This window comes from Eleutherodactylus coqui, chromosome 9 (assembly GCF_035609145.1).
Source record: "Eleutherodactylus coqui strain aEleCoq1 chromosome 9, aEleCoq1.hap1, whole genome shotgun sequence".
Lineage (NCBI taxonomy): Eukaryota > Metazoa > Chordata > Amphibia > Anura > Eleutherodactylidae > Eleutherodactylus > Eleutherodactylus coqui.
In genome coordinates this window covers 93,805,842-93,826,469 of record NC_089845.1, presented here as the reverse complement: position 1 = coordinate 93,826,469, position 20,628 = coordinate 93,805,842, and the positions used below count along the sequence as shown (strand labels likewise).

Sequence of the window (20,628 nt, the reverse complement as noted above, 5' to 3'; positions counted from 1 at the left end):
AAGAGGACATTATGGCTACAGCAGGGCAATTATGGCTACAGGAGGACATTATGCCTATGTATTTCTAATGGGGGGACATTGTGGCTATATATTCTTACAGGAGGATATTACGGGAACAGGGGGTCATTAAGGATATATATTTCTACAAGAGGACACAATAGCTATATATACCTACATGGGGACATTATGGCTACAGGTGAACATTATGGCTATATAGTCATACAGGAGGAGGACATTATGCCTATATATTCCTATAGGGGGACATTATAGCTACAGGAGGGCATTCTGCTATATATTCTCACAACAAAACATTATGGCTATATATTACTACAGGGGGGCAGTATGGCCATTTAATACTACAGGGGGACACTATGGCTATTTATTAATGCAGGGGGACAGAATGACCATGTGTTTAGTACAGGGGGTCTGAATCATTTATTACAAAAAGACAGTGTGCCTTGTTATTCATTACTCAGGGAGTACTGTGAGTTCCACTGCTATATAGTACACTCTTTGTAAAAAAAAAAATCCCGCACCTAGAAGGAGTTGTCATTTTGCTGTAAAATTCAGCCTACAGTTATATTTCAGGTGGATATGCAAATGATTAGATTAACAGTCTTGCCACCTGAGGCCCTAAACATGGTTCCACTCTTGACCTATAAAAAGGCTCTCGGAGGCTACTTGTGTGTAGTTGTCACGCCCGTGCAGCATACAAGCACAAGCTCAGCACGGATGCAGGGTGATGATAACCACAACTGTAGTTGATAAACTACTGCACTGACGAACAGTGCACATCACAACTGAAGTACGTAACCCAGATACAAGACCTGTGCGACACCAGAGCACAACACTCCACACGGCAACAGGAAACGTTCATACGATAGAAAATAGCCGCACACCACGCAATGCGGGATGGTAGCACCACTCTAGGGAGGGGGGAGGAAGCCTGGCCCTAAGCAGGGAGGCTGATGGGTCCCTGCCTAAAGCCAGGACAGCGCCTCGATAAAAGGTGGCCTAGCAATTTTCTTTCTGGGCCCTGATTGTCCCTATAAGAACCCCTGGAGAAATACATCGACACGCCCAGCAAACCAGAAATTAAAAGCAACAAAACACACTGAAAAGGAACCAGCAGGTACTTATCAGTAAGTTGTGAAACACCCAGTACAGCAGAGCCCCATACTTCAAGTTCTCCACTGTGGAACAGAATAAGCAGCACTGCTCATCAGGAGGGGTGAAAATATATAGCCACTCTGCACATGAAAACAATGGCAGAGCAAATAGCAAACCACACCTCCAGCCTACTCTTAGGCATGGATAATCCAGCATGCATCTATGCAGCAAGGCAGACAGCACCAGCAGACCCCATACCTCCTGATTGGCTGGAATCAGCACATGTGATGGGGCAGAGCTTCGCGATGACGCGTACAAGGGGGTGGAGCCAGAACGCCGCTGCTGCCGTGCCGAGCCGAAGGGAAAAGACCCATCTGCGCAAGCGCGTCTAATCGGGCGATTAGACGCTGAAATTAGACGGCACCATGGCGACGGGGACGTCAGCAATGGAGCAGCTAAGTGAATAACTCCTGTATGGCTCATATTTAATGCACGATGTATATTACAAAGTGCATTAATATGGCCATACAGAAGTGTATAACCCCACTTGCTGCCGCGGGACAACCCCTTTAATGATTACAATAATAATTATTTGGAGTATTGTAATTGTTCTACTAGACTATTAATGGATAAAAGTAGGACATGGAATGTCGACTCTCCAGCACAAGCACACAGATGAAGTCATATTGTGTATTGTTATTATTTTTAGGTAGTTTGTCAAAATTGTACGGGGAATGGGAGAAGAGGGGCATGGAACTAAACCTTTGCCCCAGATGAAGGAAAGCCTAGCTATCCCTTTGTAAAATGTAGCAAATTTGCTGCAGATTATATGCAGTAGAAAAAAAATCTGTAGCAAATCCTCACCAAAATGCATATCAAAATTCACACCATTTGGTGAGAGTTTTGATGTGAAAATACAGAAGATTTTACTCCTTTATTTAACAGATTAAATCTGATGCAAATTTGCAGAAAAAAATCTAAGTCAAAATCAACATTAAATGCTGCAGATTTTGATGTGAATTTTGGTGCAGATTTTTTTCCGCTGTGGTAAATCTGCAACTAATCTGCCAATTTAGATCACTGATTCCATGGTTGCCAACCAAAATAAGAGACTTTAACCCATTGTTTGTGACGAAAAAACTGTTATGAAGCTGAAGGGACTGTGCAGGTTAGGTTACATTTACATCTGCTCTGCAGTCGATCTGGCATAAGATCCCAGGCAAAATAATGCACTATGCTTAAATTAATTCTTGTTTTCTAATTTCTCTGCACATCATTTTTGGCTATAAAAACAAAAAGGGTAGATTCCCTGCCTGGAACAAACATTTAATTACTCTGTTTTTGAACCATTGCAAGCTGTTTCTATATTCCCTTTTAAGGCATAGGTTTATCAAAAGGAGGGAGTACTTTACTTTGGACCCAGAGGCATAGCTATGGGGATGCAGGGGCCTTAGAAGGCCCAAAGGCCCCTCCAGCAAATAAAAAGACACCAGTATTATAAATAGCACATGGTAGGTAGGGGGTCCTGTTATAGATTTTGCCTATTTCAGGACCTAAGAGCTTCTAGTTATGCTGGTCTTTGGACCCCTTTATAAGCCAGATTAGAGAGTTATTAAAATAGTGTAGCTCTCACTCTGGCAGATCTATTACCATATAATGTAATACTACATTCCAGCTTTGTAGGGCCTTTCCCAGTAGTCAGTCTGTTAATAGCTAAATAAATATTTAGAGGGAATGTATCATTGGAAGTGCACCAGAATTGTGGCAGCAATATTTTGGCACATGCTTGCTTTGTACATAAATGTGTGTTTTTTCAATTATTAAGCCCAGCCCTTTTCTGTACAGTTGAGGAAGCCTTAGTGGGAGGAGGGGGTGTGGCCTCCAGAAATCCAGCAGATGTATTATAATCTACGCCAAAAACTAGCACAAATTATAATGCAAATCTACACCATTTTATAGCTGACATATTTTTTGACTATCTAGCACATACACCTAATTTATTCAAGTGGCATGTGCCTTTTAGTAAATTGGGTGCATCTTACTTCAGCACAAATAGGATTATGAAGTATGACAAGCCAGTCTTGATAAATTCCCTTCTAAAGTTTATTTTACTTTGGGTGCCTCGGATATGTTTGTTGTATAATGCTACTTTGGTGATATGGAGCACTATACCAGGCGGAGCATGGAACTGTGACTAAGTGGCGGAGGGCAAACACAAGGGTATTTGCAGAAGTAGTATACTAATTTAATATTAAGAATGATTACTGTAATTTCATCATTTAAAAAAAGGATAATTAATTATTAAAATTATACCACATGAAATGTGACTTTTACCCACCGCAAAAACTACTAGAAGAGTGATTTGTAAAAATGCAGACTGTTAAGGAATTCCGTAGACTAAGACAATACCTCAGGGATGAGTTTTGTTTATTGAACAAGTTGTATATAATATCTTTTACATGATTGCTAAATGAATGTCGCTGTTAATCATAAGATTTTTCTGCTGAGGCCAACATATTGTTCTTGCTGGTTTATTGCTTAACAATATGCTAATCTGAATTTAATGACTCCTTTATATTTATGCTAGATAGTTGTGTGTGGCCTATTTTGTTATTAATGTCTGTAGAATTCTAAGTAATGTAGCCAGGTGTTCCCGTTTTAAGCTTTTTATCAAGGGACTCAATGCTAATTAATACACAACATATGGTTGTTTTGTAACCTTCCTTTACATTGAGATAAGGCATTTTCTAATTTCTGACAAAACAGCTATTCTTTGAGTTTGGAGTCATCTTAAAATCCATATTTTTGGAAGTCTAGGTGAAAATACATCACCATGTAATGTTCAGCTATGACAATTAAAACAAACACAATGATAAAAGTATCACGAACTGAATGAAAAATCCATAATTCAATTTGAATGAGAGAAAAAAATTAACGGTCAAATACAATTTGCATAAAGGAAAAACTTAAAGTAAAACTGGCCAATTTAAAAGTGAGGAATAAACCATAATTCTCACATTTGGATGAAAGAGTTTCTTAAAATCTACAAATTGATACCACATTAACCTATTAGATATCTTCAGTCTTCCTATGGGTAGATCCTTAAAATACAGTCTATTGCTTAGTTTAAGTGTCATATCTTTCCCCAATCTAGCTATTTTCAACATTAATAATAGTCTGTAATCTTTTCTTTGATATAAAAAATAATAGTTTATTCCCAGGAAAGAAAAAGAATTTCCAATCAAAAAGAAAAAAAATTGAAATATAATAGTAAACCAGAAGTTGTACATAATTTACCAGATCTGTTTATTTTGACAAGTATTCCTCCTTCAATAAATATTACACTTAGTGACAGATGCGATGAGACTGTCAAATCAGATTGTGTTAGGTAATCTAGACTTTCATATGGTTGCTTGATCATGATTAACAGTTCTAAGAGAAATATTCCTTCAAGAAGCAAATTGTAAGCTGGTGTTAAGTATTGCTATCATAGACAGATGGCTTCCTGAGTACTTTTAATTCTAATTTGGTCCATGTTTTGAGGATCATAATATGGAGCTAAAAAATATCTAGGTATCTATTTACATAAGTGTATATTTCATGGCTTTTTCTCTTTTTGATTAAAAATACACCCATTATGTGTACTGGATCAGTACAGGGTTGCTACAAATGATCTTCCCAATTTGTAACACTCATAACTCACATTTCATGACACTCGGATATGAAGATTTCATATCAATGTAAAGAGAAACTCAAAAAGTTTTGTTGCCCAATATCAAAATTGTTTTCCACATTAGAGGTGTTCAATGTGAGCCTCATTTGTCACTCAACACACATGAAACCTGCAGTTAGGTTTCTGTCATACACGTGGTAGCGTATCATGATTGACTGATGCAATTGCTTCTGTCGTGTGTACTCGCAGATCATGCATGGTGGGAGGTAAGGGGGGCATGTAGATTCTATCTCTAAAGCCTGGTTTAGACAGAACGATTATCACTCAAAAGATATCTTTTGAGTGATAATCATTGTTTAAATTCAGCACAAGGTGATCGCTCAAACGTTGAGCGATCACTTTGCGCTCCGAGCCGGGGATGCAGAAGACAAGCGGGGCTGCTTGTCTTTTGCATTCAGCTGTTCTCTGCTTGGAGCGCCCGGTTGTTATACAGCTGAGCACTCTGAGCAGGGGATGCAGAGGACAAGTGGGGCTGCTTGTCTTCTGCATCCAGCTGTTCAATGCTCGGAGTGCCCGGCTATTATACAGCCGAGTGCTCTGAGCGGGGGATGCAGAGACGAGCAGGGCTGCTTGTCTTCTGCATTCAACTGTTCTCTGCTCGGAGCGCCCAGCTGTTATATAGCTGAGCACTCCGAGCGGGAAATGCAGAAGACAAGCGGGGCCGCTTGCCTTCTGCATCCAGCTGTTCTCTCCTTGCAGCGCTCAGCTGTTATACAGCTGAGTGCTCCGAGCAGGGGATACAGAAGACAGGTGGGGCCACTTGTCTTCTGCATCCTGCTGTTCTTTGCTTGGAGCGCCCAGCTGTTATACAGATGAGCGCTCTGTGCGGGGTATGCAGAACACAGCTGGAGTGCTGTGTTCAGGGAGCAGGATACAGCTGAAACAATAGTATCAGCTGTATCCTGCTGTGAATTCCTGATAAGCCTGATCGTTCTCGTTCAGCATGCTGAAAGAGAACGATCAGTGATTCCCTAATGAAAATTGCACGATATCAGGGCAATTAGACACAACGATTATTACTCAAAAGACGGCTTTGAGCAATTTTTGAGAGAAAATTGTTGTATCTAAATCAGCCTTAACACTCTCCCAGAAGGAAAAGAAAATCAGGAGGTGTAAGGTTCAGAGAACGTGGAGGCCAAGGAAGAGGTTCACTATTGTCACGATCAGCAGAGGCAATCCATCTATTTGGTAGTTACCTATTGAGCTTACTTTTGACTTCATCGTGAATATGATGGGTGGAAAGGTATGCCCCATCCTGTTGGAAGATGAAACCTGGGATTTCCTGTTCCAGCTGTGGCAGAAGCCATATCTGTAGCGTCCATGTATGAAATCCTTGTGATTGTTTCCTCATGGAAAAAAAAGGGTCCGTACACTTTCCTACAGTTACAGTGTAAAACACATTCACCTGGGGGGAAGTTGTGCATATTCTTCACTTATGCTCCCCAGATTATGACATTACATTTGTTAACTGTGCCCAAAAGGTGGAAGGTGACTAAATCACAAAAAATAATGATTCCATTAAACCACTGCTTTCCCTTAGAATTTGCATTATGTCGCAGAAAGAACATCATCTCATTTTGTCATCAGATTTCAGGGCCTCTAACAATTGTAATAGGAAGGGATAATATCACAAGCATTTGTGCAGAATCTTCCACAAAGTCGGTTGCAGGATGTCCAATTCTCTTCTTGCTCTGCCGGTGGTTTTTTGAGGCCTTTGTGTGAAACTTGCACAGACACGCTCCACGGTTTGCACGGTTACTGGTGGATGGCCAGATGATTTCCACATACATATGCAACCTTTTTCCTTAAAATTGGAGTACCACTTATAAACTACTGGGTGGATCTCCACCAAACTTTACACATTAATAACAGACTGATATATGTAAAAATAAAGGATACAAAATGCTCTCCTGCCTTCATTGGCAGCCATTTTATCTCATATATCTGCTGACTGTGGCACAATAAAAAATGTTGTGTCTCATTTAGCAAAACAGTAAGACTGTTCTTGTTGCCCATAGCAACCAATGACAGTGCAGCTTTCCTTTTAACTCAGCAACTTGAGAAATGAAAGCTGTGCTGTGATTCGTCTCTATGGGCAATAAGGAAAGTCTTACTGTTGGACAGTTTTGCTAAATTAAAATTTTTGAGTTTCCGTTTCTATTGATATCAAATTTATGTATCTAATTGTCATTAAATGTGAGTAATGAGTGTTTAAAATTGGTAAGATCATTTGTAATAACCCTGTATATTATCAGTATTTGATCCGTATGTTTTGCTGTATTTACATTAATTGGTATTTTTTATTGGGCAAAAAATTGATCCAAATTTGCCCAGTAGAGAATTAAATCAATGAAAGCCAATATGGAGGCAAATACAGATCAAATACTGATGACATACTTATGCGATCTTATCTGTAAGCTGCACGTATTATAGATCCGTATTATAGCTGTCTTACAATATGCTTATATGCAGCTGGTCTTGGAAGTCTTTGGAAGTCCTGTTCGAGTTTTTCCCAAATTAATTGGTGTCCTAATGCAACACTTAAAGTTGACTGGGGAGCTTTAACAAGGCTGAAATTTGACCACTTCCTTGTTAGAAAAGTGGCATGCTATGGCAGTGTTATTTTCAAAGGCAGTTGGCTGTTTAGTACGACGTTTTATCTATTCAATAGCCAACCATTTTGAAGGAGTGCATACGTATTTATCATGTGCCTACATAATCAACACAGCTTACTCATGGAATAATTTTCTTCTTCACATTTTGTTTCTTTCTTTAGTCGACCTTTGCAATGTGCAGGTATAAGAATTATGAGAAGAAATACAAAGCATAATGGAATCAGAGAGGCACTACAAAAACATCAGCTTTCTGTAGTCAGAGATGGATATTTCTCCTTTCTAGATTGATCAGTCTTACTGATTTCTTTTTAATCAATATTTTGTTCACAATCGCAAGTACTAATGAGTGGATTTTCAAGAATTCCCTAGTATGATCATTGCCCAAGAAAAAATTTGGTTGATTTACTCAAACAATTTTTTTTCACCAAATGTGTAAATATTTAAAAACTAGTTTTCTTCACCAATTCCCCAAGATGTGCTTCAGCCCGATTCACTACAATTGCTGAACCTGGAAAATTGATTCCATTATCCCAAGTGAGTAACAAAAGGTCATGAGTAAATCATACCTTTTTTTGGCCTTTAGGTATTTTAACAGTTTGGCCCATCTCACCCTACAGCAATCTTCAAGAAGTTGTATGAAAAAGAATTCTAAGGTTAAATAAATATGTTTGTTCCCAATACTTTCGAAAGTGTCCTGCCAATCAATAGCACTGAACAAATAACTGCCTTGCAGTTATGTGTCTGTAGAGAATTATACTGGAATCATGCTGGCTTATCTTTTACCTTCTCTGGCATTACCAAACGCACATTGTGCTGCTCATGCAACTTCTGTAATCAAAAAGCTCAACTGAGAAAAAACAGTAATGTCACAGTGTAAAGAGAAGAAAATCCCTATTTCAAACAAACTGGTCTTGCATGATAAACATTTCTTGACAGTCAAATGTCTAAGCTTGTATATATTCCCATTTTAAGCTGTTTACGACTAGAGGACCCCAGTTTGCTGTCACTGGCAATCACTCAATTACTGCAAGCAACATTTCCTTTTGTAAAGATAGTTGTCAAGGGAGACAAAGTATTTTGTTTTAGAAGTAGATAGGGACACATAACACAGAGATTAAACTGTGCTAACTTACCCTACTATTGTATTAGAACAATTAACACCTTTTATAATATTTGAGAGTTTCTCAAAACTTAATGAAAACCCATTAAGACAGCCATATTCCTGTTTCAGGTATAATCCAAACAGCAACAACAGCTGAAACAGTTACTAACCAATTTTTGGTCTAAAGCTCACGAGGAGCCTCCAAGTTGTACAGAGCTGTAAAATGGCTCCAATAGAGGCTTATAGGGCTCTATTTCAGGATACCTATGACTTCACATATGGCCTGCTCCAAAGGATGCCGCATTATGGCAGTACAGGTGTAGTTACAGGTTACAGAACTGGCACATCCTGATAATGCAATTTACAGCATTGTAGCACATTGTAGTTGAGTTATCATAATGTGTTAAATCTCAAGTTAACATTTGCTAAATCCGTATAATCACCTAGAAGTAGTGGTCAGTCAAATAAATCAGTAGAATCCCTTTTCGGGTAGAACTTTGTTTTTAAAAACTAAGCTTTTAGCTAAGTTCTACCTCAACACTAGTTCTTAACACTGGTGTGGAACATGGTTTAAGAGCCAGAAAAGCCCTGTATAACACTCCCAGACTGATAGCTCTTAGGCAGTCTTATACACTAATTTTAGGAATTCTGATACTTCTCGTTCGATATGAATTCATTTGGACCAAACTGGACTTTTTGCCTAATGTTCAGTGAACCAGCCAAACCAAACTTTTCAAAAATTGACTCACCAGAAGCATTGGTGTCAGAAGCATATTATTATGTTTTGGTGTCCACAAACTGCCAAAAATGCACCAAAAAGGGATGTGTGAATAAAGCCCAAGCCCCAAACTTTCTCCCGATTACCAGATCAAATTACCTAGCCAGACAATAATTAGGCAATATAAGCTCACTGGCAAAATATCGAACTTGCACTACCCTCCACAGTTGAGAAAATTGCACAAAGAACAATATAGTATACTTAATGTTTCTAACTTTTTCTTAGGAGGGAACATCACTCAGCAGATTTAAATAAAATATATAATTATTTTAATGAATTCACATACCCTCTGGGCTTAGAATGAAATCTAACCAGGTACGACATTTTTCTTTTATGAGTTTTATTGTACTAAGGCTCATCAATAAAATCCTAATCCAAATGATCCCTTGACAGTCTTGAAATTAGTTTTGCTATTGTAAACTATAAACACTTGTATACATAATTATATTCTCAAGACAATATCACAATATAATTTTCCAGGAAACTGAGTTCATACATTTACATAAAGTTGAAGAACTAACTTTTTTTTACCTGCATAAATCTGTTCCTGTAATATGCTGTGATAGTCTTGAATGCAGCAGTGGGATTAGTTGGAGATCACACCACCGTTTTTCCCATCGGAGGCCAGGTGATGCCGGCCATGAAGAGCACGATAAAGTATCCTGTAAGACAAGTGCAAAAGGGCAATAAATCTGTTTGCCTTGTTTAGAAATTATTACAGGAGCTACACAATATCCACACATTCATTGTTACTAGAAAGCTCCATGCACATCACACTGTCGTGTGCACAAAATAGGTGTAGGTAGGGAAACAAACTCTATAGGTCTGTGGAGCAGGTATTTCATTTAACACTGTAGGGTGCCTTTATGAGGCACTGCATTCTCTTCTAACAGGCAATACCTCTAATAATACCAGGCTGTGCTACCTGCAATGATTGTTCTCCCTTTGGATGCATATGGACTGCAGCCACAGGCGCTCCTTGAGCTTCGTACAACATATATGTAGAATACAGCTATGTTCATGAGGGTATAAGATAATGTACTTGGTTTCTAGAAATTAAACTATCCAGTTGACATAATTTCATTCTATTATAAAATCCCAATAATTGCTTTTAAATTCCTTTACATTTATATAATGTACAAGGCAATACTCCCCTTTAGGGGGCCGGAAAGCAGGCTTTATGATGAAATATTTGGCAGTGAAAGGGAACATCTGTCTGGGTGTAGCAAGAGAGGAGAAAAGCTCCTGTCATGCTGAGCTCAGGGACCCCTTCTGTGAGAGCGGTCTGTTGCAGATCAAGCTGCTACCATGTGTCTGACAGGGAAGGACGCCACCTAGATGGACACCCTGGTTGGGTAAATCAGATGAACTTTTGCTCTGTGTTTAAGGCACTAGGCACATGTTGAAAATGGCAAAAGGGGTATGTTATTTAGTGTCCAGACAGCCAGGGATGTGTTGATATGTACAAATGTAATGTAACGTATTATAACAACAGTGCAAAGTTTATGTGTCTCTTGCTGTCTGTTATGTTACCAAAATAAAGATGGATTTAAGGACTTTTATGAAACATCTGGCCTGGACATGGGTTACTAAGATGTGACCACCTATCTAGGTGCAGAAAAAATGGTGATACTGTGAGCTCAACACCCCTAAGTTGCCACAATAAAAATGAGACAAATCTAAAGCATCATAGGAGTATTCTTTGAGAAGTAAAAAAGAAAATTGCTCATTTTTATTACTGTGTTTAGAACTCCCATGGAACTGTTCTCCCATATGTTGGACCACAGTAGTTGGTTGAGAATATATGAGAAGGGGAAAAAGCTATAATTAAAAACTGGTGCCTACAATACATATCCCCAAAAAATATATTCAATGCGAGAAAATTGTTATTTATACGATGGCATGCTTCAATGTTATATTCAGATCAACATGTAATATGGTATATGATGACCTTTTATAATAAGATTAGCAGGTAATATGGTGGCACTGTGCCAAAGAGCAGTAATAAAATAACCATCAGCCAGAAAAGAGTCAGTTATCTAGCTAAAAAATTGTTATATAGCATTACAATAAGTAGAAAAAAATGTTAACAATTTTATTAACTTAAGGCCCATTTACACTAAACTATTATCGTTCAGAATTGTTCAAATTCCCATGCTGCCATGGGAATTTGAGCGACAGTTGTCCCGTATAAATGCATGAAGTGACTAAATGGGAGTTGTTCAGTCATTCAGTTTCTGCATGCAGAAAACTAAATGACGCGCCGTTCAGTGTAAACAACAATCCTTCACTTCTGAACAACTGTCTGATTACAGTGAATGCAGACAGGTGGCAGGAAAATGCTCCCTGCCTTACCCCACCCCACCTCCATGCTGGCAGTGCTATGAGCAATGCCAGCGATACTCCTGTGTAATAGCAGGAGCAAGCATCACTGGGATGAGCTGCTGGGCATCGCTTGCTCAACAGCTTGTCACATATAAATAGGGCATTACTCATATATATATAGGAAATCTATCATTCTATCTTTTTGTAAACATTTTTCCCATATTTCCCCATATTATATAGATTAACCAGGTATTACACATACTACATCAGACAAGAATAGGACAACACTCCTCTCTCAAAACTCCAGCAACTGGTCTCCTCACTTCCCACCTGTTTATAGACTATTTTAGAAAGCAGAGGGGATGCTACATAATGGTAGACATGGCCCTGGCCCAACTTTTTTGAGGTGTGTTGTTGTCATCATATTCTAAACAAGTTACATTTTTTAAATGAAATAGAAAAATATCTCACTTTCGACTTTTGACATGTGTTATATTTTTTTATTGTGAATAAAATATGGTTAGGTGATATTTCCAAATCATTTCATTCTTTTTTTCTTTACATTCATTTACATTTTGCATAGCTTCCCAACTTCGTTTGGAATTGGGGTTGTATATATCTTTCCTTCTGGAACAAGAGATCCCAAGATGTGTGCTGCAAGATTAACTGCTTTGACAAAAAACCCACATAATTTTTCAAATCTCTGCTACAATTAGTGAGGAGTGATCATTGGAATAATCAGGACTGATCAGCCTGTTTTTTTTTCCCAAAAATAATCAGATATCGGGATGACATGATTCTGATTTCCATTAATGTCAAATCGAAAAAAGAAAGAACAAGTGTGGTGGCTCAGTTGTTAGCATTGCTGCCTTGCAGTGTTTGAGTTCTGGGTTCATATCTGTCCAAGGACAATATCTGTATGGAGTTTTATGTTCTCTTTGTGTTTTTTTTCTCCTCTTCTGGAGGAGCCACCACACTTGTTCTTTCTTTTTTCCATTGAATTTAATCAGGAGTTGGGATGACAGTGTGATGGCTCAGTTGTTAGCAATGCTGCCTTGCACTGTTGGAGCTCTAGGTTTGAATCTCAAACAAAGCTCAACATTTTTATGGAATTTTTCAAAGTCTATGCAAATATTGTCCTTTATGAGATGTGAACCTAGGAACACAGTACTACTAGGCAACAGTGCTCACCAATTAAAAACATTCATTGAAGAGCCACTACTGCCGTTATTCAGCATGCATTATGGAAAAAGCCAATTTCCATCAATTTTCACCAAATACCGAGTTCGGCTGATCTTTCTGTGAAATTTGGCCCAATTTACCCACCAGCCAATCACGACGAGCAACCCTAGTGATGTTCTATCTATGCTATATGAGTCTATGAGTTGCCACTCAGTGGGTGTGATACAAGTTGCAGCCTGTCAAGGGATTTGCTTGTCACAATATTATCATAGATTCATAGAACGGTAGAGTTTGAAGGGACCTACAGGGTCATCTGGTCCAACCCCCTGCTCAGTGCAGAATTCCTTAAGTCATCCCAGACAGATATTTGTCCAGCCTATGTTTAAAGACTTCCATTGAAGGAGAACTCACCACCTCCTGTGTTAACCTGTTCCACTCATTTATCACTCTCACTGTCAGAAAGTTTTTTCTAATATCTAATTTGTGTCTCCTCCCTTTCAGTTTCATCCCATTGCTTCTAGTCTTTCCTTGTGCAAATGAGAATGGGGTTGATCCCTCTGCACTGTGATAGCCGTTCAGATATTTGTAGACAGCTATTAAGCCTCCTCTCAGCCTTCTTTTTTGTAAGCTAAACATTCCCACATTGTTTAACCGTTCCTCATAGGACATGATTTGCAGACTGCTCACCATCTTGGTAACTCTTCTCTGAACTTGTTTCAGTTTGTCTATGTCTTTTTTAAGGTGGGGTGCCCAGAACTGGACACATTATTCCAGATAAGGTCTGACTAAGGAAGAGTAAAGGGGAATAATATCATCACGTGATCTAGACTCTATGCTTCTCTTAAAACATCCCAGAATTGTGTTTGCCTTTTTGGCTGCTGCATCACATTGTTGACTCATGTTCAGTCTATGATCTATTAGTATACCCAAGTATTTTTCACATGTGCTGTTGCTTAGCCCAATTCCCTCCTCCCCTCAATCAATTCCTTCCGCCAGATCATTTATAGAAAATGTTGAACACCACTGGAGCTAGGACAGAGTCTTGTGGTACCCCAATTAATGCATTCCTCCACTTGGATGTGCAGCCATTTATGACAACTCTGAGTATGATCACTCAGCCAGTTGTGAATCCACTGAACAGTTGCCTTGTCAATCCCATATTTGGTCATTTTTTCAACAAGTATGGTATGAGATACTTTGTCAAATGCTTTACTAAAGCATTGCATTGAATTTGTGTCATGAGAAATTGGAGACCCTAACTAAAAACAAGGAAAGGTAAGTATAGACATGTATAGGTGTTCTGATCTTCATTTTCTCTTCAAATGTGTAGCTTGTGCCTACCAGCAGCAGCTATATGCCAACAAAATGTATATAGTTAGTAAACCATGACATTCCGAGGAAGCAGAGAAGTGGGGAGCCCAAAACTCTATAATGCCATGGAGGATTAATTTATTAAATAAAATCGAAATGAATAAAAATTAGAGATGAGCGAGCACCAAAATGCTCGGGTGCTCGTTACTCGGGACGAACTTTTCGCGATGCTCCAGGGTTCGTTTCGAGTAACGAACCCCATTGAAGTCAATGGGCGACCCGAGCATTTTTGTATTTCGCCGATGCTCGCTAAGGTTTCCTTGTGTGAAAATCTGGGCAATTCAAGAAAGTGATGGGAACGACACAGCAACGGATAGGGCAGGCGAGGGGCTACATGTTGGGCTGCATCTCAAGTTCCCAGGTCCCACTATTAAGCCACAATAGCGGCAAGAGTGGGCCCCCCCCCTCCCAAAAACTTTTACTTCTGAAAAGCCCTCATTAGCATAGCATACCTTAGCTAAGCACCACACTACCTCCAACAAAGCACAATCACCGCCTGCATGACACTCCACTGCCACTTCTCCTGGGTTACATGCTGCCCAACCCCCCCCCCCTGCACGGCCCTGCGTCCACAGCGCACACCAAACTGTCCCTGCGCAGCCTTCAGCAGCCCCAATGCCACACCACCCTCATGTCTATTTAGAAGTGCATCTGCCATGAGGAGGAACCGCAGGCACACACTGCAGAGGTTGGCACGGCTAGGCAGCGACCCTCTTTAAAAGGGGCGGGGCGATAGCCCACAATGCTGTACAGAAGCAATGAGAAATAGAATCCTGTGCCACCGCCATCAGGAGCTGCACACGTGGGCATAGCAATGGGGAACCTATGTGCCACACACTATTCATTCTGTCAAGGTGTCTCTGCATGCCCCAGTCAGACCGGGCTTTTTAATTCATAGACACAGGCAGGTACAACTACCTATTGTGAAGTCCCTGTCGAACGACAGCATGGGTGGCTCCCTGGAACCCACCGGCGATACACAAAAATATCCCATTGCATTGCCCAACACAGCTGAGGTAGAAATGTCGTGCTTAATGCAGGTGGGCTTCGGCCCACACTGCATGCCCCAGTCAGACTGGGGTTCTTTACAAGTGGAAACAGATGCATTTATAATTCCCTGTGGACCCACAGCATGGGTGGGTGCCAGGAAGCCACCGGCGGTACATAGAAATATCCCATTGCAGTGCCCAACACAGCTGAGGTAGTAATGTCGTGCTTAATGCAGGTGGGCTTTGGCCCACACTGCATGCCCCAGTCAGACTGGGGTTCTTTACAAGTGGAAACAGATGCATTTATAATTCCCTGTGGACCCACAGCATGGGTGGGTGCCAGGAAGCCACCGGCGGTACATAAATATATCCCATTGCAGTGCCCATCACAGCTGAGGTAATGTCATGTTTAATGCAAGTGGGCTTCGGCCCACACTGCATGCCCCAGTCAGACTGGGGCTCTTTAGAAGTCGACACATGTAGTTACAACTCCGTGTGGACCCACGGCATGGGTGGCTCCCTGGAACCCACCGGCAGTACATAAATATATCCCATTGCAGTGCCCAACACAGCTGATGTAACGTCAGCTGTAATGCAGGTGGGCAAAAAATTAATTGGATTACACTGTAGGTGAGGGCCCACAAAAATTGGTGTACCAACAGTACTAATGTACCTCAGAAAAATTGCCCATGCCCAACCAACATGGCAGGTGAAACCTATTAATCGCTTTGGTTAATGTGGCTTAAGTGGTAACTAGGCCTGGAGGCAGCCCAGTTTAACAAAAAATTGGTTCAAGTTAAACTTTCAACGCTTTTAAGAGCATTGAAACGTATAAAAATTGTTTAGAAAAATTATATGAGTGAGCCTTGTGGCCCTAAGAAAAATTGCCCGTTCGGCGTGATTGCGTGAGGTTTCAGGAGGAGGAGGAGGAGGAGGAGGAGGAGGAGGAATATTATACACAGATTGATGAAGCAGAAATGTCCCCGTTTTGGATGGTGAGAGAGAACGATGCTTCCATCCGCGGGTGCAGCCTACGTATTGCTTAGGTATCGCTGCTGTCCGCTGGTGCAGAAGAGAAGTCTGGGGAAATCCAGGCTTTGTTCATCTTGATGAGTGTAAGCCTGTCGGCACTGTCGGTTGACAGGCGGGTACGCTTATCCGTGATGATTCCCCCAGCCACACTAAACACACTCTCTGACAAGACGCTAGCCGCAGGACAAGCAAGCACCTCCAGGGCATACAGCGCGAGTTCAGGCCACGTGTCCAGCTTCGACACCCAGTAGTTGTAGGGGGCAGAGGCGTCACGGAGGACGGTCGTGCGATCGGCTACGTACTCCCTCACCATCCTTTTACAGTGCTCCCGCCGACTCAGCCGTGACTGGGGAGCGGTGACACAGTCTTGCTGGGGAGCCATAAAGCTGGCAAAGGCCTTGGAGAATGTTCCCCTGCCTGCGCTGTACATGCTGCCTGATCTCTGCCCCTCCCCTGCTACCTGGCTCTCGGAACTGCGCCTTCTGCCACTAGCGCTGTCGGATGGGAAGTTTACCATCAGTTTGTCCACCAGCGCCCTGTGGTATAGCATCATTCTCGAACCCCTTTCCTCTTCGGGAATGAGAGTGCAAAGGCTCTCCTTATACCGTGGGTCGAGCAGTGTGTACACCCAGTAATCCGTAGTGGCCAGAATGCGTGTAACGCGAGGGTCACGAGAAAGGAATCCTAACATGAAGTCAGCCATGTGTGCCAGGGTACCTGTACGCAACACATGGCTGTCCTCACTAGGAAGATCACTTTCAGGATCCTCCTCCTCCTCCTCCTCCTCCTCAGGCCATACACGCTGAAATGATGACAGGCAAGCAGCATGGGTACCGTCAGCAGTGGACCTAGCGTCTCTTCCCCCTCCTCCTCATCCTCCTCATGCTCCTCTTCCTCCTCCTGAACGCGCTGAGATATAGACAGGAGGGTGCTCTGACTATCCAGCGACATACTGTCTTCCCCCGGCTCTGTTTCCGAATGCAAAGCGTCTGCCTTTATGCTTTGCAGGGAACTTCTCAAGATGCATAGCAGAGGAATGGTGACGCTAATGATTGCAGCATCGCCGCTCACCACCTGGGTAGACTCCTCAAATTTTCCAAGGACCTGGCAGATGGCTGCCAACCAGGGCCACTCTTCTGTAAATAATTGAGGAGGCTGACTCACACTGCGCCGCGCAAGTTGGAGTTGGTATTCCACTATAGCTCTACGCTGCTCATAGAGTCTGGCCAACATGTGGAGCGTAGAGTTCCACTGTGTGTGCACGTCGCACAGCAGTCGGTGCACTGGCAGATTAAACCGATGTTGCAGTGTCCGCAGGGTGGCAGTGTGCGTGTGGGATTTGCGGAAATGTGCGCAGAGCTGGCGCACCTTTCCGAGCAGGTATGACAAGTGGGGGTAGCTTTTCAGAAAGCGCTGAACCACCAAATTAAACACATGGGCCAGGCATGGCACGTGCGTGAGGCTGCCGAGCTGCAGAGCCGCCACCAGCTTACGGCCGTTGTCACACACGACCATGCCCGGTTGGAGGCTCAGCGGCACAAGCCAGCGGTCGGTCTGCTCTGTCAGACCCTGCAGCAGTTCGTGGGCCATGTGCCTCTTCTCTCCTAAGCTGAGTAGTTTCAGCACAGCCTGCTGACGCTTGCCCACCGCTGTGCTGCCACGCCGCGTGACACCGACTGCTGGCGACGTGCTGCTGGCACATCTTGATTGCGAGACAGAGGTTGCGTTGGAGGAGGAAGGTGCTTTAGTGGAGGAAGCATACACCGCCGCAGATACCACCACCGAGCTGTGGCCCGCAATTCTGGGGGTGGGTAGGACGTGAGCGGTCCCAGGCTCTGACTCTGTCCCAGCCTCCACTAAATTCACCCAATGTGCCGTCAGGGAGATATAGTGGCCCTGCCCGCCTGTGCTTGTCCACGTGTCTGTTGTTAAGTGGACCTTGGCAGTAACCGCGTTGGTGAGGGCGCGTACAATGTTGCGGGAGACGTGGTCGTGCAGGCCTGGGACGGCACATCGGGAAAAGTAGTGGCGACTGGGAACTGAGTAGCGCGGGGCCGCCGCCGCCATCATGCTTTTGAAAGCCTCCGTTTCCACAAGCCTATACGGCAGCATCTCTAGGCTGATCAATTTTGCAATGTGCACGTTTAACGCTTGAGCGTGCGGGTGCGTGGCGTCGTACTTGCGCTTGCGCTCAAACTGTGGCGCTAGCGACGTCTGGACGCTACGCTGAGAGACATTGCTGGATGGGGCCGAGGACAGCGGAGGTGAGGGTGTGGGTGCAGGCCAGGAGACGGTAGTGCCTGTGTCCTCAGAGGGGGGTTGGATCTCAGTGGCAGGTTGGGGCACAGGGGGAGAGACAGTGGTGCAAACCAGAGGCGGTGAACGGGCATCGTCCCACCTTGTGGGGTGCTTGGCCATCATATGCCTGCGCATGCTGTTGGTGGTGCCTCCCCAGCTGATCTTGGCGTGACAAAGGTTGCACACCACTGTTCGTCGGTCGTCAGGCGTCTCTGTGAAAAACTGCCACACCGTAGAGCACCTTGACCTGTGCAGGGTGGCATGGCGCGAGGGGGCGCTTTGGGAAACAGTTGGTGGATTATTCGGTCTGGCCCTGCCTCTACCCCTGGCCACCACACTGGCTCGGCCTGTGCCCACACCCTGACTTGGGCCTCCGCGTCCTCGCCCGCGTCCACGTCCTATAGGCCTACCCGTACCCCTCAGCATGGTGTATTACCAGTGATTTGATTTCCCAGGCAGTTACTAACTGTGGCAGAGCAGGTATTTCCCAGGCAGGAAAGAAATTGGCGCAAGGCTGCACTCAACCGTAGCTGGTTGCGTCTGATTTTTTCTGAACGTTCAGCGTACAGCACACACGTACACAGAGCCCTGAGTAGTGTCAGAGGCAGGCCAAATAGAATTTTTACCCTGCTTTTTACAAGGAACACCCACACTGCGTGTATTCAATGAATACTAAGTTTAATAACTGTGTTGTGGCCCTGCCAATTTGTCCCAGAACTGCAGTGATGCAAAGTAATTCGCTACCTACAGCAGATCAGGGATTTCCCATGCAGGAAAAAAATTGCCGTACGCCTCCTGTAAAACGTAGCTGACTGCGTCTGATTTTTTCTGAACGTTCAGCGCACAGCACACACGTACACAGAGGCCTGAGTACTGTCAGAGGCAGGCCAAATAGAATTTTTTCCCTGCTTTTTACAAGGAACACCCACACTGCGTGTATTCAATGAATACTAAGTTTAATAACTGTGTTGTGGCCCTGCCAATTTGTCCCAGAACTGCAGTGATGCAAAGTAATTCGCTACCTACAGCAGATCAGGGATTTCCCATGCAGGAAAAAAATTGCTGCACGCCTGCGGTAAAACGTAGCTGACTGCGTCTGATTTTTTCTGAACGTTCAGCGCACAGCATACACGTACCCAGAGCCCTGAGTACTGTCAGAGGCAGGCCAAATAGAATTTTTTCCCTGCTTTTTACAAGGAACACCCACACTGCGTGTATTCAATGAATAATGTATGTCTTCTGGCCCTGCCTACACAATTCTATCCCTGTAGTATTAATGCCGGGTGCAATGCTCTGCACAGCCGGTTTTGAGAAAAAAAATAAAATATGCAACACTGCTAACAGCAGCCTGGACAGTACTGCACACGGATAGATGTGGCCCTAGAAAGGACCGTTGGGGTTCTTGAAGCCTACACTCACTCCTAATACTCTCCCTGCCTAACCCCCACTTCTGTCCCTATTGCAGGGCGCAATGCTCTGCAGATCCAATTTTGGAAGAAAAAAAAAAAATACTGTGCTAACACAGTACTGCACACTAGTAGATGTGGCCCTAAGAAGGGCCGTTGGGGTTCTTGAAGCCTACACTAACTCCTAACGCTCTCCCTACAGCAGCTCCAGCACGATAGTACTTTCCCTCAGCTAAGTCACAAGGCATGTGTGGCGAGCCGCGGGAGGGGCCGATTTTTATACTCGGGTGACATCTGATCGCCCCAGCCACTCACAGCAGGGGGGTGGTATAGGGCTTGAACGTCACAGGGGGAAGTTGTAATGCCTTCCCTGTCTTTCAATTGGCCAGAAAAGCGCACTAACGTCTCAGAGAGGAAACTGAAAGTAACCGGAACACCGCGTGGTACTCGTTACGAGTAACGAGCATCCCGAACACCCTAATATTCGCACGAATATCAAGCTCGGACGAGTACGTTCGCTCATCTCTAATAAAAATGTATAATTTCCAGAAGTTAAAGAAAAGCTTTGCACAAATGTGACCAGTTGAAGACGTAGAATTGTGACAAAGTTGTACTAAAATATTCATGGTTTTTTGGCAGAGTTTTTGTGCCTCACATAATTAGTTAAGAATAAAAAAGAATCCCAAA

At 43.0% G+C, this 20,628-nt stretch overlaps 1 protein-coding gene across 1 annotated transcript in view; it reads right to left on the bottom strand.

Moving 5' to 3' along the window:
* Positions 1-20,628, bottom strand: part of SNTG1 (syntrophin gamma 1) — a 239,301-nt gene that overhangs the window by 44,229 nt on the left and 174,444 nt on the right. Inside the window, exon 10 of the mRNA XM_066578979.1 lies at positions 9,870-10,000. Coding sequence (XP_066435076.1) covers positions 9,870-10,000 — 131 coding nt within the window. The remainder of the gene's footprint in view (positions 1-9,869; positions 10,001-20,628) is intronic.